Consider the following 22,568-nt stretch of genomic DNA (forward strand, 5'->3'; position numbering starts at 1 on the left):
TGAAAAAATTAACACTATAAAAATCTCAAGAAATAGATTGTAAATCCAGAGTAAAAACACCAGGTCTCTTTCATTTACAGTAGAACCAGCAGCATATAGAACTTAAGTCTAGCCATCCTTTCATAGCTTAACTAACTCCTCCTTTTTGCAAGATTGTCCTTGTTCTTAGTGATGCAGCTTCCTGTTTTTTTCCCCATGTAACCCTTTTTCCAAAGTTCTAAATTAAGATTCCCAAAGGCTTCAGCATGCATAGCACTTTGGACAGCTATTATATTTTACACTGTGTTTGTTTTCTCCTTGTTAGTGGTAGAAAAAGCCAGGCACATTAGGAAAGGGTACTAAGAATCTGTGGGAGAGTTACAGGAGGAACATAGGAGACAAGCTCAGCTCTTCAGCTGGACTTGTAACTGTAATCCAACCCTTTACCCCAACACCAGACATTACAGAAGCCTGTCACTCACTTTACATTCCAGGAGAGAATATATGGAACAAGCAGAAGCCAGAGTTTGCGTGCAGAGGCTGAAGCACCCTGTACTAGAAAACCTGAGACCCCAAAAAACACAGTACAAGCAGTCAAAGCACTTAGTGTTACTCATTTTATTCACATATACAAGTTGACGCTACACTATTAAATACAGACAATACGGAAGCATTAAAAACAAATACTGTTTAAAAACTTTAAAAAACACATATTGCTTCAAGCTTAAATGGTGTTTCCCTATGGTTTTTAAAGTGAATTCAGTGCTAACAATAGCTGAGGCAACTTCCTATTCACTTGTACCCCTAATGTTATAGGGGCTACTGTCAAGGTGTTGAGTCAGGCTCCATATGGCTTTGCTGCTGAGTGCACTAACTGAGCTGGAAAATAAACTGGAACATCCAGGTTACCACACAAGGCCCTCAGTTTGCTAGCTTTTGGTCCCTATCACAGTCAAAAACAAAAGAGTCAGTGAGGCCTTTATAGTTCAGTGGCACTGCATTATACCATCAAATAAAAATGAGAACAGATACACACACCTATATGTTAAAAACTTGATTAAAATGTGCATTTGCTACCTGGATAAAATTCTTACCAAAAATTCAGGTCTGCCCCTTAGTTTTGTTAAGTTTGGCTCTAAGCTTAGCTATTACCTTGACTATCTCTCTCAGCTTCCAGTGAAAGAATCTGTAATTCATAGTTGCAAAGATGTGACAGCAGTGACTGAACAGGCATGCTACTGTATTGTACAGGGACATTCTTATGCAGTTTTCATTGTAACATTTTACATTGTAAACACTAGTCTTCACAACACTATAGTTAAATTGCAGCATTACACATTGTAAAAATCTTCTTTCACTTAGCTAAGTACTTTCAGAAACAAAAAGGAATAAACAGTTATTTTAATGAAGATTTTGGACAACTGAATATTTACTGTGTTCTTGCAAACAAAGTTTTACTTTTAAAACAGGACTAAGAAGTGTTCATCACTTGGCTGAATTCAAGAGTCCATACAAGACAAAGTTCAGAACTTCCTTAATTGATAGGGTGACATTCACTAGGTTTTCCATTTTTTAGTGAGTCCAATTTGATGCAAAACAGCCACCTCTTGTTAGAATCTACAGAATATAGTTAAAGCTTTTACACTTGAAAAGTTCTGCTTTCCAAGTCAATTGGCTTTTCATTAGTTAACATCAAAACACTAAAATAATGTTTTTTCAGACTTTAGCCTGCCACATGCCAAATATTTTGCATATACAACTTGCAGTGATCAGAACTATACTATTTCACATAGTCTAAGCAAACCTGCTAGCCTTTTTTTAGTCAAATAATGCCCAAATGCAGGAAGGCTACCTGATTTGCAGAATAATTTACCCCTCACTTCAGCCATTATATTACTTAAACCAAGATAGTACCAACATAGCACCCAGGACAATTTTTAGCTACAGACCATTTGAAAAAGCATGGTAGTGACTCACATGACCCAATTAGTGTCACTACTGTCTTCTAGCAGATTGTTTTTGTGAGGAACAGCTCTTGACCAGACAAGGATAAAAACTAGATCATTTCCTCAGTACACAGCAGCCTTGATGCTGTTGAAGATTCTCATGCTCTGTAGAACACCTGAACAAGCCTGTTTGAAACGTTTTCAGTTTAGTACCCAGTATCCAAGGCAGAGGATATTTAAGCCTTCTATAATTATTGGAAAACCAACATCTAATGGGAAATCCATCTTAACCAAAAATGGGTACTTCAGGCAGACACATAGTCATCTTGGCTCCTCCATTCTCTGTGGGAAGAGAGAACTGTAGAAGCCCTCTTTGAAAGCATGGCAAGATGAGTCTTGCCCTACCCAATCAAGGAAACTCTTTAATAGGACAAAATGCACTGAGGGCACAGTCCCATCTGCTGTAGTTACATAAAGCCTACAAAGCCTGTGGGCAACAGGGACAGGCCGAGTTTTTATTGAATAAGGCTGTTAAACACTACTGAGCTAGTGCTTTGATACTGTTGTTCAAAGCTAGGGTGGATTTCTGAGTTGAAACAGCATCAGAAGCAACTTAAGCGTATTTACAGCAGCTATTTGAAGAACACACAGCATAAAAGGAAATTAAAAGAATTTCATATTGAATAAAGGCATCCTCTGGAATAGTTTGCCTCAGTTTTGGGCACTGTTCTGAAGTTTTAGAAAGTTCTAGCCTGTGGTTTACTTAGAAGTTGGAATACAGTAATTTTGCTGTGTATAAAACATAATCATACTTTGCATTCCCAGACTTAAAAGCTATAAGATCTCTAGTAGGTAGCCTGAACAACAGTTGTCAGTATTTTTATAGCTTTATACTTAAAAGGCAGGTAAAAAAATCAGATTATGATTCTAGGACATCTTGGTAAGATAAAAATTGAGAGTAATAAAACCTTTACTGATGTAATGTACTTAACACTAGGAGGCAGCAGTGCTTGGTCCCTTTGCATGATTACTGTCTATCAGTAACACTTGCAATCAGGCTTTCCACTAAGCCTGTAACTCCGTGTTGCAGTAGTAATTCTAGAGTCCTGCCTACTCACTGAGATTGTGGCATGAAGCTAAGACTAGTGCAGGTTTCTGCTGCAGAAGTGCAAGTGTGCTTCCTGTGAGAAGGTGTCCAGTTGGTAAAACACAAACTTCAAAACAATTAAACTGAGATAGCCCAACATACATAACTAACACACAACACATCTGAACAAAACTTTGAAGCTCACAACTACAGCAATAATCTGCCTAAAGCTTAGTTACCAAACTGAAAAAAATAATTTACAGCAGCTTGAGGGAAAAAAACCAAACAAACCACTGAGGATCTCACAAACAATGACTGTCTTACTATGTAGAAGTAGGACCTACAAAGCAAGAGTCTTCAAACTCCATTATATGTTCTTGTTTACTGGAGGGTACACCTCTCCTTCTTCCCCTAGCCCTCACCCCCCTATAGTGAGGAGTTCTGCACCCATTTTGAGAGGCAGAAAGCTGCTCAGGAATTCATCTGCAAGTTTTATCAACATGATTTTCAAGGTTACAATCTTTAACAGTATACTTGTACAATACCACCAAATGGAATGCATATTGCACTCTGACCCCCACTGAGCATAATAGATATTCTTAAGCATTAATAATAGACTTCACGAGACAGGAGCCAGCCCTCTCCTTCAATAAACTGGCATTTACATGATTAAGCCTAGAGTGTGTCCACAAGCTTAATACAGTGGTACAACGTGATACTGGTAGAACAAGCAACTGCTTATTAGGCAGCAGCTATCAGGTAATGATTGTCTACATCAGTTATTTGGTACAACAGGCACAGCAACAGCAAAACAATCCTGTAGCTGTTTCTTGCCCTGAAAATTAGTAGTTTAGTCTGATGACCTTAGAAACAGCAATAAAAGTTATCAGCAGATTCACTAATCAAACAAGGTTTTTTGAAAGTTTCTATATACAGACAATACTTGGTATTTGCCTGCCTAAAGCATCTACATTTATTAGTGCTGTTTACTGGCTTTCCTGTTGCCTGTCTTAATACACTTATTTTGGTAGAAGTATTAAATCAAATAGTCCTATAAATGCAAAGGCACCTCCATCACACCTTTAAAGTCTTTCCCCAACACCACCTCCCCTTGACTCGGATTTTTAAAATATGGGACAACAGATTATTTGTAACGAAGTTCAAAAAAGTGTTTGCTTTGACTCCCTGTATGCTAAGGTTCCCCCCTCCTCCCCCCAAAACAAGTCAACTGAAGCATTAGAAAAATTCCCAAAAGAGGAATTGTTTAAAAGTTTGGGTAGCTATATCTAAAAGCCTCTTCAAGTGTTATGGCTCCAACAATACACCCCACTGTGAGGTAGGTAGCCAAGATAAAAATATCATAACAAATATCTTAACAGCTGGAAACTCCCTATAAAAACCTTGCATAAGTAGTTTGGTTCCTTGCACCAGTGTCCTGATATGCGTAACTTCTTTTGAAGATGCCTAAGGAAATCCAAATTCACCGAGCTCGTGCTGAGTAGCATCTCATATACTCTGTCATCCAAGGGTTATCTGGTGGGGAGGGCTTTATTCGCCAAGTTTTCTCTGCTTCTGCTGATCGCACTCGCCTCTGAGAAAGCTTCCTTTTCTCCACTTGTCTCCTGTTCTTTGCTCGCAGAGCAGATTCATGAATCTAAAAGACCAGAGTTAGAATTACAGCAGGAAAACAGCCTAGGAACCCCCCCAGGAAAGCCAAGGATCACTTTGTATTTGTCCCAGTCCCCATCCTGAAGAATCAGGGTTTGCTAGCAAGATTGTATTTTCTTCTGTAATTTGTACCACTAACAGAAGTGAAGCACAGAAATTTTTTATAAAAAACGCCTTAAATTCTATTCTGCATTATCTTTCCCACTTCACACTATTAAACAACTCCAAAAGTCTTGAATGTTTCTCAATCTTACTCTGACATATTCTAAAAACCTTGACTTTCCTATTTCTGCCATTTAAAATTCTTAAACATCCCTCAAATATGCCCAAGCATCCCTTAAAACCTAAGCCGTAATAGTAAGACCAATCCCTAGAGATTCCTTACTAGAGACTGAAGAATTTAATTTTGACAACATGCTGCAGGCACACCTACATACATTTTTATATTAATAAATTATCATATGTTCCCCAAATTTAATGTTAAGAGCCAGATTCTATGTTTGCTTGCTTCTATCTCCAGATTTAAAACCCTGTCTCTCATCTCAATTAGGGGAAAGTAACACCTTTCAAACATTCAAGAAAAGTGACCTAGCCAGGCAGTACATAGCCAGTTCCCACTTAAGGAGACACCCTTAGTGACAAAGCACTACATAATTGGAAGTGTTTCAGAAGCATCCCACTCATTCACTCCAAACTCAAGACCTGATCTTAGGGGTTCTGTAACTGTTTCCAGCATAGGAGATGTTAGAAGTCTTAGAAAGTATAAATATCTCTGCTCAACTCAGGCATCAGCCTGTTAGGCTTCAATATAAAGCACTGGTCAGCTATTTCCACCACTAACCAAAGTTTATCAATCCAGTGACAGTGTCCATTATCGGGAAGGGCAGCTTCTTGCAAGAGCTGCAAGGCCCAAGTTCCTCATTTCCCCTCAAAGGATTGAGCTGTCCAGGAAGGAAAAGACTATGCTTCAACCACCTTCCAAAACAGCCCATCAGAAGTCAGCTCTATCTTATACACCAAGAACACCACCCACCTTAATCCTCAGGTACCTTGGGTGATAGATTCAGACTCTGCATTAGTAGTAAGGTAAAGACAAGACACTGGCAGGGATATATTAATGATTATGTTTTACCAGCCTAGGAGAGTTATAGAAAAGAAAGAAATGGATCTGTTGCAACACTCCAACCTTAGCGTTTCTTGCCAAGCCAGGAAACAGACCCCACTACAGCAGAATCCTGGTGCTGTCCATGACCATATGAATTTTATTTGGTGCTATTTTCCTAATATTTACATCAACCCTGCAATCCATCAGCCATCCAATAGACCATTCTGCTGTCAGAAAAATGTTCCCTGTTGGCAACCCGCTGAAACAGGCTGCTAGACAGACATTTTAGCAGCAAAGCATTCGTACCTTCTCAGTGAGGCTCCCATTCCTAGGGAGTACCCCAGGAAAAGTCACTCTTTCACAGCACAAGCACTACCTCAGTGTTTATATACCTGCCTGCTGTGGGATGCCTGGTGCTAACTGCCTGCTGCTTTTCTCTTGTTTTCATGAAGTTCAGAATGCAGAAATAAATATATAACAGCCAGTTTTGCTGGTAGCGCTGTAACAGCCAGAAACAAGACAGCCAAGTTTTAATCAGAACTTGCAAGTATTAGTCAAACATGGGAAGTTTCAAAACTGATTAACAGTTAAGAGCTATTTGATTTGAACACATCAAACCTCCTCAGGTTTATTGCTAGAATTTTTTTTTATTTTTTTTTTTAGAATTTATTGCTATAATCTCCATGCACTCAAATAAAGGCAACGCTGAGAAGTTTTACCTAGATAATAGACATACGTCTTATCCAAGCATTGAGTCACTGCCCTTTAATGAAACAGAAGCTTTTACTTACTTCACTCGCTGAAGCAGAAGCACAGACGTTGTGAGTTTTCTGGCTTCCAGTATCTGTCTGTCTTTCTCCCCACCCATACAGAGCAAATGGATGTTTATTCTCCTTTGGTGCATCTGTCTTTTGAGGACTTTTGGCTGATCTTCGATCATTACGACTGGACAAGGCACTTCGACTCGGACGTCGTCCTGAACGGCTGGTTTTGTCGGCTTCCTTTATAGAAGTGTGTTCTACAGTTTTTTCTTGCTCTTCCCTCTGCTGCTTTTCTTGATCTTCTTTTTCTTTCTCTAAAGAAAAAAAAAGTTATGCTTTAAGCTCCCAATGACAACATATCAATGTCTCATTTGCACAGCCTCTCAATACAGCATTGAAGCTGTGCTTTTTTTAGAAGGGGAAGGATTAACTTCCTTTGCAACAGATATATACCTTCATTAAATGCTTTCATTCTTTCTTTAGTGACTACAGTATTTCTAAGCCCATCCCTCTGTACATCAGCTTTCACATACTTAAACATGCCTGTTGCTCCAGGCAGTATTTTAAAGACTGTTTCCAGTGGTCTTCTGTCTTCACTATTTCATCCTTCCATCTTTCAGACAGCAAACAGATGGACTGCTGAATGCCATGTAGATGCTGGCAGCCAGTCAGAGATGAAGTCTGATAAGAGTATGTGCAATACTAAATCCCTCATATTATCAGCTTCCACTGAAAGAAAAAAGTGGTTTGTTTTCAGGCTCCCTGATTATACATACATCTTGATTATGGTTTTCTGTTTATGGAGGAGAGGGGAGTATGAAGCAAAGGCTTACAAAGTGATAGACATCACCCTTGCTATCTGTTCTGTGAAGTATGTTTACATTTAAAGTACCACACTCTACAGGCAATACTCTCCAAGGCTCATTTCCCCCACACATGATTTTTAAACCTTCCATAACAAGGGTCCAGCATTTGTCCTCCAGGCAGTGGATATTTTAGAGTAAGGTTTGAGAGGGAGAATTTAAAGTCTGTATCATTTGCACCATAATTTGCAGATGTAGACCAACACTGAAGGCTGAATCAGCATTATATAAGACATTAAATAATAAAAACACAGGGAAACAACTGTTCATAAGATCCAATCTTCTTGCATTATAGAGCTATGGAGGAACTAGTTATCCTTTGTTTGTGGTGCCTCACAGCTAGCAGTTCTTGACCTTTCCTGCATACTACTTTTTGTATACAAAAGTTTGGGTCTTAGACTTGAGATGAAGGAAGCCAATGACCGGTATAGCACTGCAATACTTCATAAATGTAAGAGAAAGGCTGGTAAGAAAGGCTGTAAGCCTTACAATAAGGTTATAAGTTGTTTTGAACAAGTCTGTTTTATAACATCATTAAATGCAGTCAAGTGAACGCCCATGGATAACAATTACTGACTGGAAAAGAATGACCAAAGATTTTTCCCCACCTTTGAGATCTGTAAGGTGTTACAAACTGATGACAAGGCCTTGAACTATTCTGTTAATACTAATCTAAAATCTTTATCAACGATCTAGACGAGGGGATTGAGTAAGTTTGCAGACACCAAGTTGGGCAGGAGTATTGATCTGCCCAAGGATAGGAAGGCTCTACAGATGGATCTGGACAGGCTGGATTGATGAGCCAAGGCCAACTGTATGAGGTTCAACAAGGCTTAGTGCTGGGTCCTCCACTTAGGTCATGACAACCCCATGCAATGCAACAGGCTTGGGGAAGAGTGGCTGGAAAGCTGCCTGGCAGAGAAAGACCTGGGGGTGCTGGTTGACAGCCAGCTGAATATGAGCCAGCAGCATGCCCAGGTGGGCAAGAAGGCCAACAGCATCCTGGCCTGTATCAGAAATAGCATGGCCAGCAGGAGCAGGGAAGTGACTGTTCCCCTGTACTCAGCACTGGTGAGGCCGCACCTCGAGTCCTGTGTTCAATTTTGGGCCCCTCACTACAGGAAAGACATTGAGGTGCTGGAGCATGTCCAGAGAAGGGCAGCAAAGCTGGTGAAGGGTCTAGAGCACAAGTCTTTTGAGGAGCAGCTGAGGGAACTGGGATGGTTTAGTCTGGAGAAAAGGAGGCTGAGGGGAGACCTCATCGCTCTCTACAACTACCTGAAAGGAGGTTGTAGTGAGGTGGGTGCTGGTCTCTTCTGTCAAGTAGCCAGTGATAGGACAAGAGGAAATGGCCTCAAGTTGCAGCAGGGGAGGTTTAGGTTTGATATTAGGAAAAATTTCTTTACTGAAAGGGTTGTCAGGTATTGGAACAGGCTGCCCAGGGAAGTGGTTGAGTCACCATCCCTGGAGGTATTTAAAAGACATGCAGATGTGGTGCTTAGGGACATGGTTTAGTGCTGGACTTGGCAGTGTTAGGTTTACAGTTGGACTCGATCTTAAAGGTCTTTTCCAACCTAAACAATTCTATGATTCTAATCAAATATACTGCTTACAGTAGGTTAGTAAAATATGACTTTGGAAAAAAGTAAAATAAACAGAACCCTGTTTTAGCTCTCCATCCTGCAAATCTTCATCAGTAGTGTGGACAAGTTGGAGGTGTGTGCTAGACACTGAGCATGACCCCTAAGCATTGTGGGCACAAGCAGATATTGTGATCTGAAGTCTCTGTGACTTTTAGGCCAACTGTGCCTTTTATATAAAAGGCATCTAAAGCCTTTTATTAACCTAACAGCAGTCCACTAGTAAGTGATTCTCTTCAAGTGTCTACCTTTGAGCATTAGATGCTGCCTTCTGTTAGACACACACAGTGTGGTACATTCAAACTCTGCTGACATAAACATGCTGAACTTGCAAGTTTTCTGCCACACCATCTATTTCTGGTTGTGGTAGGGACCAGCTGCCAGCTACCTCTGTTCCAAGTCTCAGCACTTTCAGCCACCACCAGTGTACACTGGTGCATATGGAGGGAATGCCTCCACTGGTGTAAGGAGTTCATCTAGTTTAAGGCTTGTTTGCAGATTGATAGGCTGACCACAAACAGCTAGAACAAATTTTACCTAAGCATCTTCATTAAAAGCAGAAGTGCTTGCCAATCCTGTGACACAATATCAGTCATTCTTGCTAATTGCTATGATTTAGCTAGTCAGGCAAGTACATGCCCAGTCTGACACTGCTTTAGTTTAATTTCATTCTGCATCCATCCAGCTCTGATGAAATGGAAGTTGCCTGCCTGGCACACAGGTTAAGCATCCATTTACTCTTGCACTCCCTTTGCAGTTGTAGGGTAAAGACATGCCACATGCCCCAGCATTCCCATAAGGCAAGCCTCATGCTCTCTCTTGCTAGCTGTTAGTCTTGCCAGCACATTTTCTACTTGCTGCCAACCAGCACAGAGGCCCCGGTGCTGGGCCCTGTTCAGGCTAGCCTATACACACATGCCTTCCAAGCTGTGCAGGTGCAGCATTCAGCTACAGATGATACTGCAGTACAGCCGAGTATCTGGTTAGTAGCAGCCAGCAGCATTAAAGTATTGGGAGCTGTATTTGTTAAGAATTCAGTTGAGTGTCCCCACAAAACAACCAAGAGTAGTAGTCAAGGCCAAAGGAGCAACAGAGTGAGAACAAAAAAAGGCCAGACAAATTTCACATATCTAAATATTGGCTGCACAAAGTTTCAGTCATTATAGCCAAGGCTGGATAAAAAGCACGCAGCAGTGATCTCAATGTGGTAAAAGACCTGCTCTGCACAGTGTCCTGGGCTCTGGGACACACAGCTTCACCTCTAGCAAGGCAGCTCATCCATCACAGCTGCAACAGGTAGCAGAGCTATCCCCTTGCAAAACATTATCCATGCATCTCTCTACACAGCTGGCTAGGTCCCCTTCTTTGTAAGGGAGGCCATTATCAGAAGGAAGCACTGTTTTGAGAAAATAAAACATTGAAGAGTGACATTGCTGTCAATTCCAAAACAGGAGTGCTTTTATTTCGGGAAACTGTTTCATCCTCCATTCAAGAGAAAATGGCATCTTCCTTCTCTACAAAGGAGAATGGAGCAACACTGAGTTCATGAACAGCAGAGGTGGCATTTAGAGACTTAAAATTACAGGAGAGAGAGGACTCTGCAATTGCATGGGCACTCTAGCTTTAAGATACTACTTCAAGGCAACAGCCATGCCTGGGGATGCTGCTCACTAGGATATAGTTCCAGCTGGTGCAGAAATGATTGAGCCAGCTTGTCCCAAAATAGCAATAAAAGCATATGGGTAAATGGCACACAGAGTCCTGCGCACAGTCTTACAGTAAATGCTGTATGCCGGAGCATACTATAGCACCTTAAGAGCACCTGCTATTAGAGCAGGTATTTCAATGAATTCACTCCTACAGCACATTTATACAGAACTCAGCTGGTGAAGGCACAAGGCTGGTATCTTTAACAGTTATTTAAGGCTTTTATTTAGAACTATAGTTTATATCCAAGCCATTTTGTTAGGCATCCCTGTTCACAGGAAGGTAGAAAAGCAGCAGCTGATAGCAGGCAAGGAGTAAGACCCAGGTGCTCAGGGAGCCCAACCACCAGCAATACCTACAAATCTCCTTCCCATGCAGTGTGCCAGCTCCAGCAGACACAGGAAACTGAACTGACTGGCTGCAGCATTACAGGGATTAAACAGGAGAGGGAAAAAGCTAGGAACATTTAAAACTGCCTCATGGATGCTAAGCAGAGCACACTGGACAGGAGGGGATTAAGTGCTTAGCAGGCAGAACAAGGCTGCCAGGCCCACCCAATATGGCTGTTGAAAGCTCCTGCCCAGAAGGTCACTTAACCCTGCTGCATCGCCCAGCTTGCATAACAGCTCCTCTCCAGGGCTCAAGCAGAAAAAGCTGAAATGGAGCTTCTCACCCTCCCACAGCACTGCATGCTCTATGGGGCAGGACAGAATCCCATTTCAAGAGCTCTGCTGACTTACTAGAAGCATCAACAACCTTCTGATTAGACCCACAGGTCCTAGCGATCAACGGTATTAACCTCTGTATAGAGAGATTTGCTCCTTATAGTACTACCTCAGGTTCAGGAGGAACACTTTGCACTTAAACTGCCATGGGCAGAACTCAAGAGTTTCCTGCTTTAGTACAAACTCCTCTCCAAACAGGTCAGGCCTCCTGAGGGGGACATCCACTCAGTTGTGGGTATGAACTGACTACAGCTGGGTAGAAAGTAGTTACTACAGCTGAAACATTGCAGCATCATTGCTTCAAGACACCCCTCGTACGAGGCAGTATCAGAGCTACCAGCAGCACAGCAGTTCAGAGTTAATGAGATTCACACAAGCTTCATCTGCAGCAGAGTTCAGAAAGCAATGACTGGCTCAGCTTGTTAGCAAAGCTTGTTTCCAACCAAAAAATTAGAGCAACTTGGAATCACAGTACTATAAACCCCTAAACTGACACTGTTGCATTCTTCCCCCACCACCAGCTACTCCTTCCCATGTGCTTGGGCCAGCAAATACACCTGCAGACAAGATCAGGGAACAAGTTTGAAATTGGATCTTCTGCCAAGTTGCACTAATGCAGATCAGTTGCTTTCCAACTACTGTGTGGCAACTGCTTTGATACCAGCTTATCACTGCTGTCATTTAAGACCTCTGCACAAAAATGCTGAAGGCGAAATGGCAATAAGGATTGAAAGATGCCTTCATCCTGCACATGTCTACAGCAGTATCATTTCACAAGCAACAGGTCTGACAGCAGTGCTGCTGCCAAGAGCTCCTGTCTTTCACTTACCAGCCCACTGGGTTCTGCTGACAGTTTTGAGGACATGTCAACTAGACCAGTTGATTTAGGTCAAGATTTTGTTGGATTATGTTTAAAGCACATCTGTGCCTGGGCACATTCTACAGAACAGTCCCACAAACAGTTGCTGCAAGTGAAGGGCCAGAAGGAATTAACCCAAAGTTGCCACCAAGCATGCCTTCCTATCACTCAGCTACAGCTTAAGTGTGAGATACAGTGACAAAACACATTTGTCCTACATGCCATCTCAGGTGTTCACATTGGTAGTACTTTACACCAACACCACTAAACCTTAAAGTCAAGCTGCATACATCAGCTTTCTCTGCACATACCAGAAGCATTTACAAACTGCTTTACAAACACACAGAGGCTCATCTTAGCAAGGAAAAGGAGAAACCATGGCCACACACACCATTATGAATCGGCTTTACCTTGGATACTAGGCAACATTAGTGCTGGCCAAACATACTTGGCCACAAGCGCAGTGGATACCACTCAGCCAGAAGTCGGGTTCCCCACAGAACAGAGGGAAGCAGCAGTAGCCAGGTAACAGCCAGGATGCTGCAGCATGTGGGTGGATGTCAGAAGACAAAGGATGTCATCAACATGAGCACACTGAGCTGCCCCCACAGCACTTCAGTGTAATTAAGTTCTTCCAGAAAAAAAGCAGGTGAATAATAGAAGATTCACAGAGTGGTAGTTTCTGTGCTATCTCCTCCACATGTTTTAATTAGCCAGCCACTAAGCAAAAGAAAAATACATCCTTTTAATTGTCCAGTACTGAATGAGTTGCTTGCTTACATGTTCATGTACACACTAATATACAATAAATCTCCGTTTAATCCAGCTGCCCAAGCAGAGTTGTTTTCAGTCCTTTTGCTAAGGACTTGCAAAGCTCTTAAATACTGGCAGAATTTGGGAAAACATTTATCCTAAGCCACTTGCCAAAGAAATGCATGTTAGGTACAGATTTTTCTCCCATTGTAAGTGTAAAATTGCAAGGACCTAATAGCACGTTAAGTATTCCCTTACAGCAGCCATGGCAGAGTTGCATCAGCTAAAGAGGCACAATTGCCCCAAACGCCATGGTTTGGCAGGCTGCTGTTGCTCTGCAGTCCCTTTGCCACTGGGATAAAGTGAGGACACAGCTATGTGTGTACTGGATAGTCACACACACCATCACCGACCACAGAAAGTGCCTGCATGAGCAGCACATCCACAGCTATCAAGCTCTTATCCACTGCCAAAACTGACTCAACCAGAATCAGGCTACCAAGCAACTCCAGCCCCATCTCCCCCCAGAGAGGAGTGATGGAAAGCAGCAGGGAGCAAGGCAAGGACTGAGCAGAGTGCCCTGGCCAGCAGCCTCTAGCCTTGGCAACTGCCAGTCCCACCTAGACTGTAGCAGGCTGCCTGCTCCACCCTGCTGGCTCAATGAGCAGGCAAATGAAATTCTGGTCCCTGCCACAACTGCCCAAGATTGGCATGTGTTCAAACTGCACCAGAAAAGGTGTAAGTGCCAAGCTCCGAGTACAGCTTCAACAGCTTCCACCCTCCTCTCACTAGAAGCCAAGCCTTTAAACTGCCCATCAGGACACATCATGTTTTCCCATGCAAGCGCTCCCTGCTCTTTTGCAACTCCTTAGTGCTTCATCTCACTGAGATGCTCCCTACTTCGTCCACATGTACTCCCCAGTCTTAACTTCCTCAAAGCCTGCTTGAGGCCAGCAAGATTAAGCCTGCTAATACTTTGTTACATACTGGTTAACTGGGGTGCTTTGGGGAGGTGGAATACACTACCCTGGCAGCCAGCAGCTGTGTGCACCCCCATACGGGGGCTGGGTACCACGGGCCCACCCAGCCACAAGGACTACAGCTCCCTGCAAAACCCCGCATCTCTCGTGCTCCTTAACACCGAGCCTCTTGGACAGGTGACACCATAGCTAAAGCTTTTGTGTAACACGGTATTCCCAAGGAGAATGAATGCAGTTTAGCCTTGAATAGCAGAATACAGATCATTCTGGTAAGCTCAGGCCCCAAGGGGCATTGAAACAGATTAGTCTCCCCACTCCAAACAAGCACATCTAGCCCCAGAAAAGCCCCCAGGCAGCTTGAGGCTTAACTGAACAATTCTCAAGGATTTTTCCCTGCTGCTGTACAACAGGTATACACCCAATTCAAAATACATTGCAAAACACCAGTCAATGGCTCCAGATAAAGTTTTCTTTCATTATAGGTAAGAGATAATAGCCTATGGGATTAAAAAATGCCAATTTGGGAAGCTTGACAGTGCTGTTACACATCTACCCACTCTGCACAGTTAATTCTCAAGACATCAAAAAGCAAGATACCCCAGAAGAGAGCAAAACGTTATCAGCCCCGCACCTGCCTAGGCCTACAGAGCTGTCAGCACTCGGCTGCAAACCCCAGACCAAACCTGGGGCAGCATCAAGAACCAAGCGCTCAGCCGAGGCGGATTACGTGTGCAGATGCAGGAAAGCAAGCGCGTCAAGCGCGCTGGCACACGGTCCAACTCGACGCTGTTGGTTTTTTTTTTTTTTTTTTATTTTGCCAGAGAACCTGCTTATATAATGGCAGAGATGCTCCGCTCCCATGGCAACAGTTGACATAAGCGGCTGTGACTCAGGATGAAGAGTTACCACCGCTCGGCTCTTTGCAAGCGACGCCTCCGATGCCGCAGCTACGGCTTCTCCGCCGGCCTAGCGAGGATCCGCCCGGTTAACGGCGCCTCACTGCCTTCGGTCGGGAACAGCGGGCACTGGGGGACAGCCGCCGGGGTCCCAGCTGACGAGAGGTGTCACCCCACACCCCCCCGAGACCCCAGCCGCTCCGGCTTCCCCTCGTTGCGGGGGGGACACCGTCTGACGCCAGCGGCGGTGCCTGCTTTCCTCAGAAAACGCCATCGTCCTCCCGCGGGGACCGCCCGGCCCGGGGCCCTGCGGACGCCCCCGCACCCGAGGGCGGCCAAGACGAGCTAGCCGGTGCCCCCCGCCCCCCGGTCGGAGCCATCTTGGACGTCCCCCGAGCTCACCGGAGACACACGCAGACACCCCCCCCCCCCACTCCCGGCCGCCATTACCCCCGCTCCCTACCGGGGCTCGCCCGTCCCGCCTCGCTCGGCGCCGCCGCCTCCTCCTCGTCCTGCGCGGCCGCGGGGCTGCCGGCGCCCGGCGGGGAGGGAGACCCGGCGGTGCTGCCGCTGCCGCCGCCGCCGCTGTCCTCCTCCCAGCCGTCCCACAGCCAGGGCCGGTGCGCCTGCTCCAGGAGGCGGCGGCTGAGGCGGTAGCGCAGCAGCTCCAGGTAGCAGGCGCCGCACGACTCCCACTTGGGCTCCTTGAAACGCTTCATGTACTCCGTCTTCACCCGTCGCGCCGGCACCACCATGGCGGGGCCGCGAACCGCCGCCGCCGCCGCCACCGGGAACCGCCGCCGGCCGGGCCCGCCCCCTCCCGCTGCAACGTTTAAATCCAAACAGCGGCGCTCGGCCCCGCCCCCGCCCGCCCCGCGCCAATGGCGGCGCGCCGCCCCGCCCCCCTCCTCCCCCCCCCCCCCACGCCCCAGCCTTGCGGGCGTCACGGCACGCGCGGGGCGGGAGCGGGGAGCGAGTGAGCGGGGCGGGGGGGGGGGTAAAGCGAATGAAAGAATGAAGTGGAAATTAGAATAGAATAGATTCAAATGAATAGAATAGGATAGGATAGAATAGAATAAAATAGAATAGATTCAAAGAAAGAGAATAGATTCAAAGAAAGAGAATAGATTCAAAGAAATAGAATAGAATAAATAGATTCAAAGAATAGATACAAAGAAATAGAACAGATACAAAGAAATAGACTAGAACAGAATAGATTCGAATAGAATAGATTCAAAGAAATAGAATAGAATAGATACAAAGAAATAGAACAGATACAAAGAAATAGAACAGATACAAAGAAATAGACTAGAATAGAATAGATTCAAAGAAATAGAATAAAAAGAATATAATAAATAGGTTCAAAAAATAGAATAGAATAGATTTAGATAAGTAGAATAGAATAAAGTGGAATAGAATAAATAGTATAGAATAAAATAAGGTAAAATAAAATTGAAATAGAAAAAATAAATAGGATAGAATAGAATAAAAAAAATAAGATAGAATAAAATAAATAGAATAAAATAAAGTAAAAAGTAGAATAAAAATAAAATAAACCAAAATAAAATAAACCAAAATTAAAATAAAATAAAATAAACCAAAATTTAAAAAAAAATTTATAAAATAAAATAAACCAAAGCACTGCAGCACAGCCAAAACCCCCTTGCCCACACTTCAGGAGCAGGACCCAGCGCCAGGCTTGGGGCTCAGCCGCAGCGAGACCCTCCACACTACCCCAGCACCAAACACCCCCCCCCATGCACAGCAGCCCCCTCCTTCCCCCAGCCCGCACCAGAGCGAGCCGTGACCGGGCCCCAACGGGACGAGGGTGCCCATAAAACCGGGGTGCCCCCGGCAGCGCTGGAGCCCCCGTTGAGGCGGGAGACCCGTCCTGCCTCGCTGCTGAGGAGGCGGCCGTGGTGGCACAGCCCCGCTCCTGCCAGCGGAGATCTAAAACCACGGGGTGCGAATTAAGGCATTTGCAACCACAGTTCCTTTTTTCCAACACCGCGGCAGGGGTGATGGCCGACGTACGCTCCGTTTCTGCGAGGCAAAAAAAAAAAAACCAAGGGACGGGGAGCAGCCGTCGGCCTGCCGAGGGGACGCAAAGGCGGCTGCGACGACAGGGACTTCTCTCCGTTTTGCGTCAATCTGCTTTAAAAATCCCATCTCCGGTGAGCGCCGGCGTAGGATTCGCCTAACCCAGGCCTGCGTGAGGTCACCGCTCCCGCTCGGGAAGAGGAAACCCTTCGGAGATAAAACAGCGAGGCCTCTCCTGGGCGCCCGCGCCACGCCGGCACGGCCGGTTCTCCCCCAGACGGCTGCACCGCGAGCGATGGCTGGAGATTTCCTCCGCTCTCTCGCGCGCTCCGGATTTAAGGCTTCGCACCCAAATCCCGCTGTCCTGGGGACGGTTTCTGCGATGCCATCGCCACCGCATCGCCCGAGCATCCCAACACCCCTCGGAGAGCAGCCGGTGGGTCCCCCTCGTCCAGCCCCAACCCTCTGGCCGGTGGGTTACAAAAAACCCCATTTTGGGTAGCCCCAAACCCTATTTCCCCCTGCCATGCGCAAGGCTCTGCAAAGCGGCTCTCCGGCCGCCTCTCCAGCCACTGCTCCAACACACGGGGGCACTGACGGATTTTCAGAAACGGTCCTAGGAAACGACTTTTTTTTTTTTTTTTCTTAATAAGGAGGCAAGCGGTATTTTTCCCTTGCCTTGCCTTGTGCCTCCCCTAACTGGCACAAATGAAAAAATGCAAGCTGACGCGGGCACCTGGGATGGAAAACACCGGCGTAACAAAAGTGCTGCGGGCTTTAACGTGAGGGGCCGGTGGTTATACACAGCGTCTCTGCCTGTGCAACACATTGATGCAATCCCCAATACAGCTGATATAACCAAATTCGGTCGAAACGATGCTCAGACCGAGCAGAATGTAGCTCTCAGTTTTTACACGGACAGCTTGAGGCTTTGCAACCCCGTGGTGCCCTGGTGTGAGTGATGCTGCCTGACCTTTGCAGAAGCCCTGGGCTATTCCCCTCCAGCCCTCGCAGCCCCCCCAGCCCTTACAGTTACGGCAACGGCCCCGTGGCAGCAGGATCTTGGGCAAATCCAGGGTCCCCCTCTGCGATTCGGGAAAATGCCATCGGGAGAGAGTCCAACCACACTGGCGTCCGGAGCCTGGGGCTGCAGGTGGGCACATTGTACAGCGGCGTTCATAAACCTATTAAGCGCCGTTTTAAAACCAGTTAGAGCTTCTCTGGCTCCCTTCGGCTCCGCCGGCTGCTCTCAGGGGCAGGCGGCGATGGAGCTACAAGGGAGCGGAGCCTGGGCAGCCTATCTACCAGGAAAACGGGCACAGAAATAGCACTCCAGAAGTGCCTACCGTCACACAAACGGCTTCAAAAATGAGCGAGGAGCAACTTCTGAGCGCGACTTCTCGCCGTGCCGTGCCGTGCGTGGTGCCTTTCCCAAGGCAGGACATACAGGAGCCTTGCCTACACTCTTCGCTGGAAGACGCAGCGGTTTTCCCCCTCTCCGTGCTGTCCTGGGGATCGCATTTGGGAACTGCCTCGCTTATTCGTTATCCCCACCGAGGGCTTGGGTGGCAGCTGGGTGGGTTGTCCTCGCTACTTTCTCCCGTTGCCCTTACTGGTACCTCTGCAATCCCACTGCAGTCCAGCCATGCCCTCAGCACCACCTGCTCTAATGGAGGGTGTTTCCTGGAAAATAACAGGGGACAATTGGTATAAAAATACCTGTAACTGAAGACAGCACTAAAGAAGACTGCCGTAGAGGCGCAGGCTAGAGAGCGGAGCTGATCCCTCCTCAATTAACCAGGGCTCTGGTTCATTACTCTGATATTCTGCTCAGTCTATATGAGTGGATTTCATATAAATGGGCAAGGTCTGGGGTTTGCAGCATTTGCTTTCCATCTAGAAAATGTTATTTTGTACAAAATGTCATTTTTTGAGCCAACCGGCACAGTTTAGCTTGGCAGTTGTGGTTACGAAAAGGTTACTGCTGTTCCTAGGTATGATTTTAGAGCAACAACTGTTCGCAGCTTTTCCTTCCCAAAGAACCTCTGTCCCCAGTTTAGGAAGACGCAGCTGTATCAGAGGTACAGATACTCTCTGGTGCCTTCCCTTCCTGACAGAGAAGAAAGGGTTCACCTTTTGCTGGGCCAAACTTCTCCTTGGGTGCCCATAAACTGCTGCCCAGTCATTAACCCCTGCCTCAGCCACTGCCACACATGAAACGCCAGAACAACAAACAGCAGATCCTGGCACGCAGTCTGTCAGTTCCCATTTTCTGCATTTTTTTCCCTTAAACTCCGCACACTCCAGAGCAGGCACCTACTCTTCTTATCAGCCTGCAAGATATCAGCACTTCGTGAATAACATATTGTTAGTAGCTGCCTCCACCCATCCTCTCCATCGTACCGTGCTGGTTTTAGGGCCTCTATCCCTTGCTGGCACGAAAACGAGCCCCCAGCCGCACGTGTGCTAGGAGGTAAGTTGCACCTTCACCCTCCCGCTCCAGTTTTTCCTTTGCAGCTCAACCCTCCCATCCGACGGTTTGCACATACATCCCACAGTGCCTGGCGGATGGGCAGCAGCTAGGCTTGGGAAATGACGGGGGACCATTTGTATAAAACGACCTGTAACAGAAGCACGCAGGGACTCCCAGCAACGCTGATGCTGCAAATCACACCTTACCTAAGGCTGATGCAAGCAGCAGCGGTGGCTGCCGGGCACGTTCCCCACGGCCTGCCACAATCAATCTCAGGTTTACAGTGGAGAGACCGCCAGGCAACAGGGCCCAGTGTCCCTGCAGGCCTCCCACCATCCCAAACCAGCTCCGGAGACATTCGGCAGCTCTGGGGGAGGATGCTGAGACTGTCCTGGGTGAAGGACAACTCCTCCCTCACCCCTCCAGTTAGAGCCAAGCAGCTCCGTCTGTGCCGGACAAGAATCATTCCCCGTCCTCAACACAAGAGCTCTGGATGTTCTCAGCGTAGCTGTATAAACATCATTATTTTTTTAATCCTCAAGAGTTTTGGCTTCGATACCTCATGACAGAGATGTCCATGGGCTGAGAGTAGCCAGTTATTAAATGATTCCTGAATGAGGAACTACAATATTTATGAAGCTGATACTAAGACTAGAATTTCCTCCCTTGCATATTTTCCTGGGTTTTTCCCTTCATTAAAAAGCAAAATCAAGACACTATAAGACTGAAATTCTAAACATGCTTTTTCCTTTTAAAGCGCTTTTCCCCTGAGGATCTTAGTTATGCCTCTTAATCCTTATTATTGCTTTCCTACAGGTAGCAAACCAGGTGGCCAGGTAGGTCTAGAGTTTCAAACCAGATCCATGGCAGATGACTGATCGATGCCAAACCCCAGGAGTCCCGGTTCCCTCTGCTACCTCTGTTCGAATGGGAGCACCAGCACTTCTCACCAGGGAGGACAGCAGCTTTACTTCTGTCTGAAAGAACCACAGCAAAGTCAACAGCAGAGAGATAACCTGATTTTTATGCAAAAAGTAGTGGGTAACGAAAAACGAGCATGGATTTTATTTTGCAGAGTGTGGTCACAGAAAGACACAGGGTAATCGCATGGGTGGTTCGGACTTGCAGTCTTTTGCCATTGAACCTCTCTGTGGCTCTGGGCAATAAGGGGGGATAGTGGACAGTTTGTATGTAGTAGGAGTGGAAAATTACATGTCAACACATCTTTCAGATTGGCAGACTGGCTGCCAGCCGAAGCGGGAGCTGTCATGATCTGAAATGGGGCTGCCGAGGTATTGCTTGGGTGAAGTCCGGAGGAGAGAGAAAACAGGGAAAAGAAAGAAGCTGTTTCTCGTAGGGAACCATATTTTTAAAGTATTTAACAACATCAAATCCAAACCAGCGAGAATATTTTGCCAGTCAGGGAAAAAGCACAGACTTCCTAGACCTGTGAAACTCTGCCTTCACCTAGATCAGTGAAACTCTGCCAAATACTAGGGGTAGCTGTCCCAATCGCTTCACAAAACAAGCCATCGCGCTGTTAATAGAAGCCTGGTTAATCCCGCAGATGTGGGTTCTTTGGTTTCATGGGCTATTATCCCTTTTAGGTCTGCACCAGCTGCCCACAGGGTAACACTGTCATGAGAGAAGGATCAGAAGAGCTGGTTCAAATGCTCTCTGTGGGGCAGCAGTAGTGCACTTGGCTGCAAAAGTCCCCCAGAACTGCCTGATGCTGTTATCCAGAGCTCTGGGAAATTTGCTCGTGGCCAGCATGGGCTGTGACTGGCCAGGGAAGCCCTGCAACCCCTCTTCCAGAAGCTCTGGGCACAAATCCTGTTACTTGTGCAAATCGCACATTTTTCTTGGAGCAACTTGAAACTTTTTGCCATTAGAGCTCAGAGCAGCACTCACAGCAGCACAGTTTACAGCTCCTCTCAGCCTTGATGAAGGTCCACACTTTCCATCCACCTTTCTAAGAGATGGAAAAAGAGATGTAGTTCCTCAGGCTGTGTGCTAGAGATGTGGGCCCAGGAGCAGGGAGAGACATCTCCCGCCGCTGAGTGTCCTCCGGCTGCTGCAGCTCTGAGTCCTGGACTGGGCACCCACCTCGGTGCTGCCTCTTCACCACGTGGTGTGAACGCAGCTCAGCTCCCAGCTTAAAAACTGTTAGCACGGGCAAAGAACAAGGTCCTTACCGGTATCAGCCTTTTTTTCCCCTTTCTTTTCTTCCTGGCTCCTACTCCTTAAGGTTGCACACCATTGCTGACAGGTCAAGGGGGTCCCAGCAAGAGAAGAGATCTCACGGCCAGCAGTAACAGGGTGCTTGTCAAGGCGCTGCCCCCCGCAACACATTTGCAGGTTGCCGACTCAGCCTGAGAAAACTCCAAGTTTACATGCCGGCCAAGGAAGAGGCAGGAGAATCCAAGGAGATTTCCCCGCCTGCTCTCTTTTTATCTCCTGCTTGAGCAGCCCCAGTGACCAGCAGGCTGGCTGGGGAGACTGGGTCGCTGCCCGTCCCACGGCCGAGGCGAGGAACCGGGTCCCAGTTTTGCAGCCCCCCATGGGCAGTGGAGGGGACCCCGCTCTCGGTCGCATGCCTGAGTGTTTTCTGTGATGAATTTGGGTTTCCCTGGAGGTGGGCATGGCTCCTTAGGAGCAGCGGGGCATGGGCAGGGGTGGAGGTGGCTGCGTGCAGACAGCAGTGCTCGCCCTGCACCGACCCATCACATCCCTTCTTCCCAAGCGGCCAGTGAATGGGGTTTAAATCCAGATTCATCTGCTCCCTGAAAATCCACATGTATTCACTTGCTGTCTCCAACCTAGGGCTCTTCTAAAGGCTTGGGGCCGCTTTTCCCAGCACAGCTGGGTGGCTTTGTGAACGCACCCCCTCACTCACTGCCTTCCCAGTTCCCAACAGTCCAGCCTCTCCCCCTCCAGCAAATTAACCCTTGTTCCCCCATGTGGTCCATCAGATTTGCTTGCGTCCCCCTGGTCTGTGCAGGCTGCCCGCTTGCCTTTCTTTCTACAGAGCAAAATGTGTTTCTTCACAGCTGGACTATCGCAGGCAGACCTGGGAACTGTCACCT

The 22,568-nt window shown here is 46.5% G+C and overlaps 1 protein-coding gene across 2 annotated transcripts; it reads right to left on the reverse strand.

The window, feature by feature from the left end:
- Positions 1-561: 561 nt before the first annotated feature.
- On the reverse strand, positions 562-15,764 carry CCSAP (centriole, cilia and spindle associated protein). 2 transcript variants are annotated; one of them, XM_075043293.1, is made up of 3 exons: positions 15,433-15,764; positions 6,577-6,860; positions 562-4,666 (listed from the first exon to the last, which is right to left on the reverse strand). In XM_075043293.1, exons 1-3 carry the CDS (start codon positions 15,722-15,724, stop codon positions 4,493-4,495), a joined length of 750 nt encoding a protein of 249 aa, XP_074899394.1. In that variant the 5' UTR covers positions 15,725-15,764; the 3' UTR covers positions 562-4,492. The 2 variants fall into 2 exon arrangements, with proteins under 2 accessions (XP_074899394.1, XP_074899395.1); XM_075043294.1 differs by lacking the exon at positions 562-4,666 and adding an exon at positions 4,676-6,284.
- Positions 15,765-22,568: the final 6,804 nt, after the last annotated feature.

Source organism: Buteo buteo, chromosome 12 (assembly GCF_964188355.1).
Source record: "Buteo buteo chromosome 12, bButBut1.hap1.1, whole genome shotgun sequence".
NCBI classification, from domain to species: domain Eukaryota; kingdom Metazoa; phylum Chordata; class Aves; order Accipitriformes; family Accipitridae; genus Buteo; species Buteo buteo.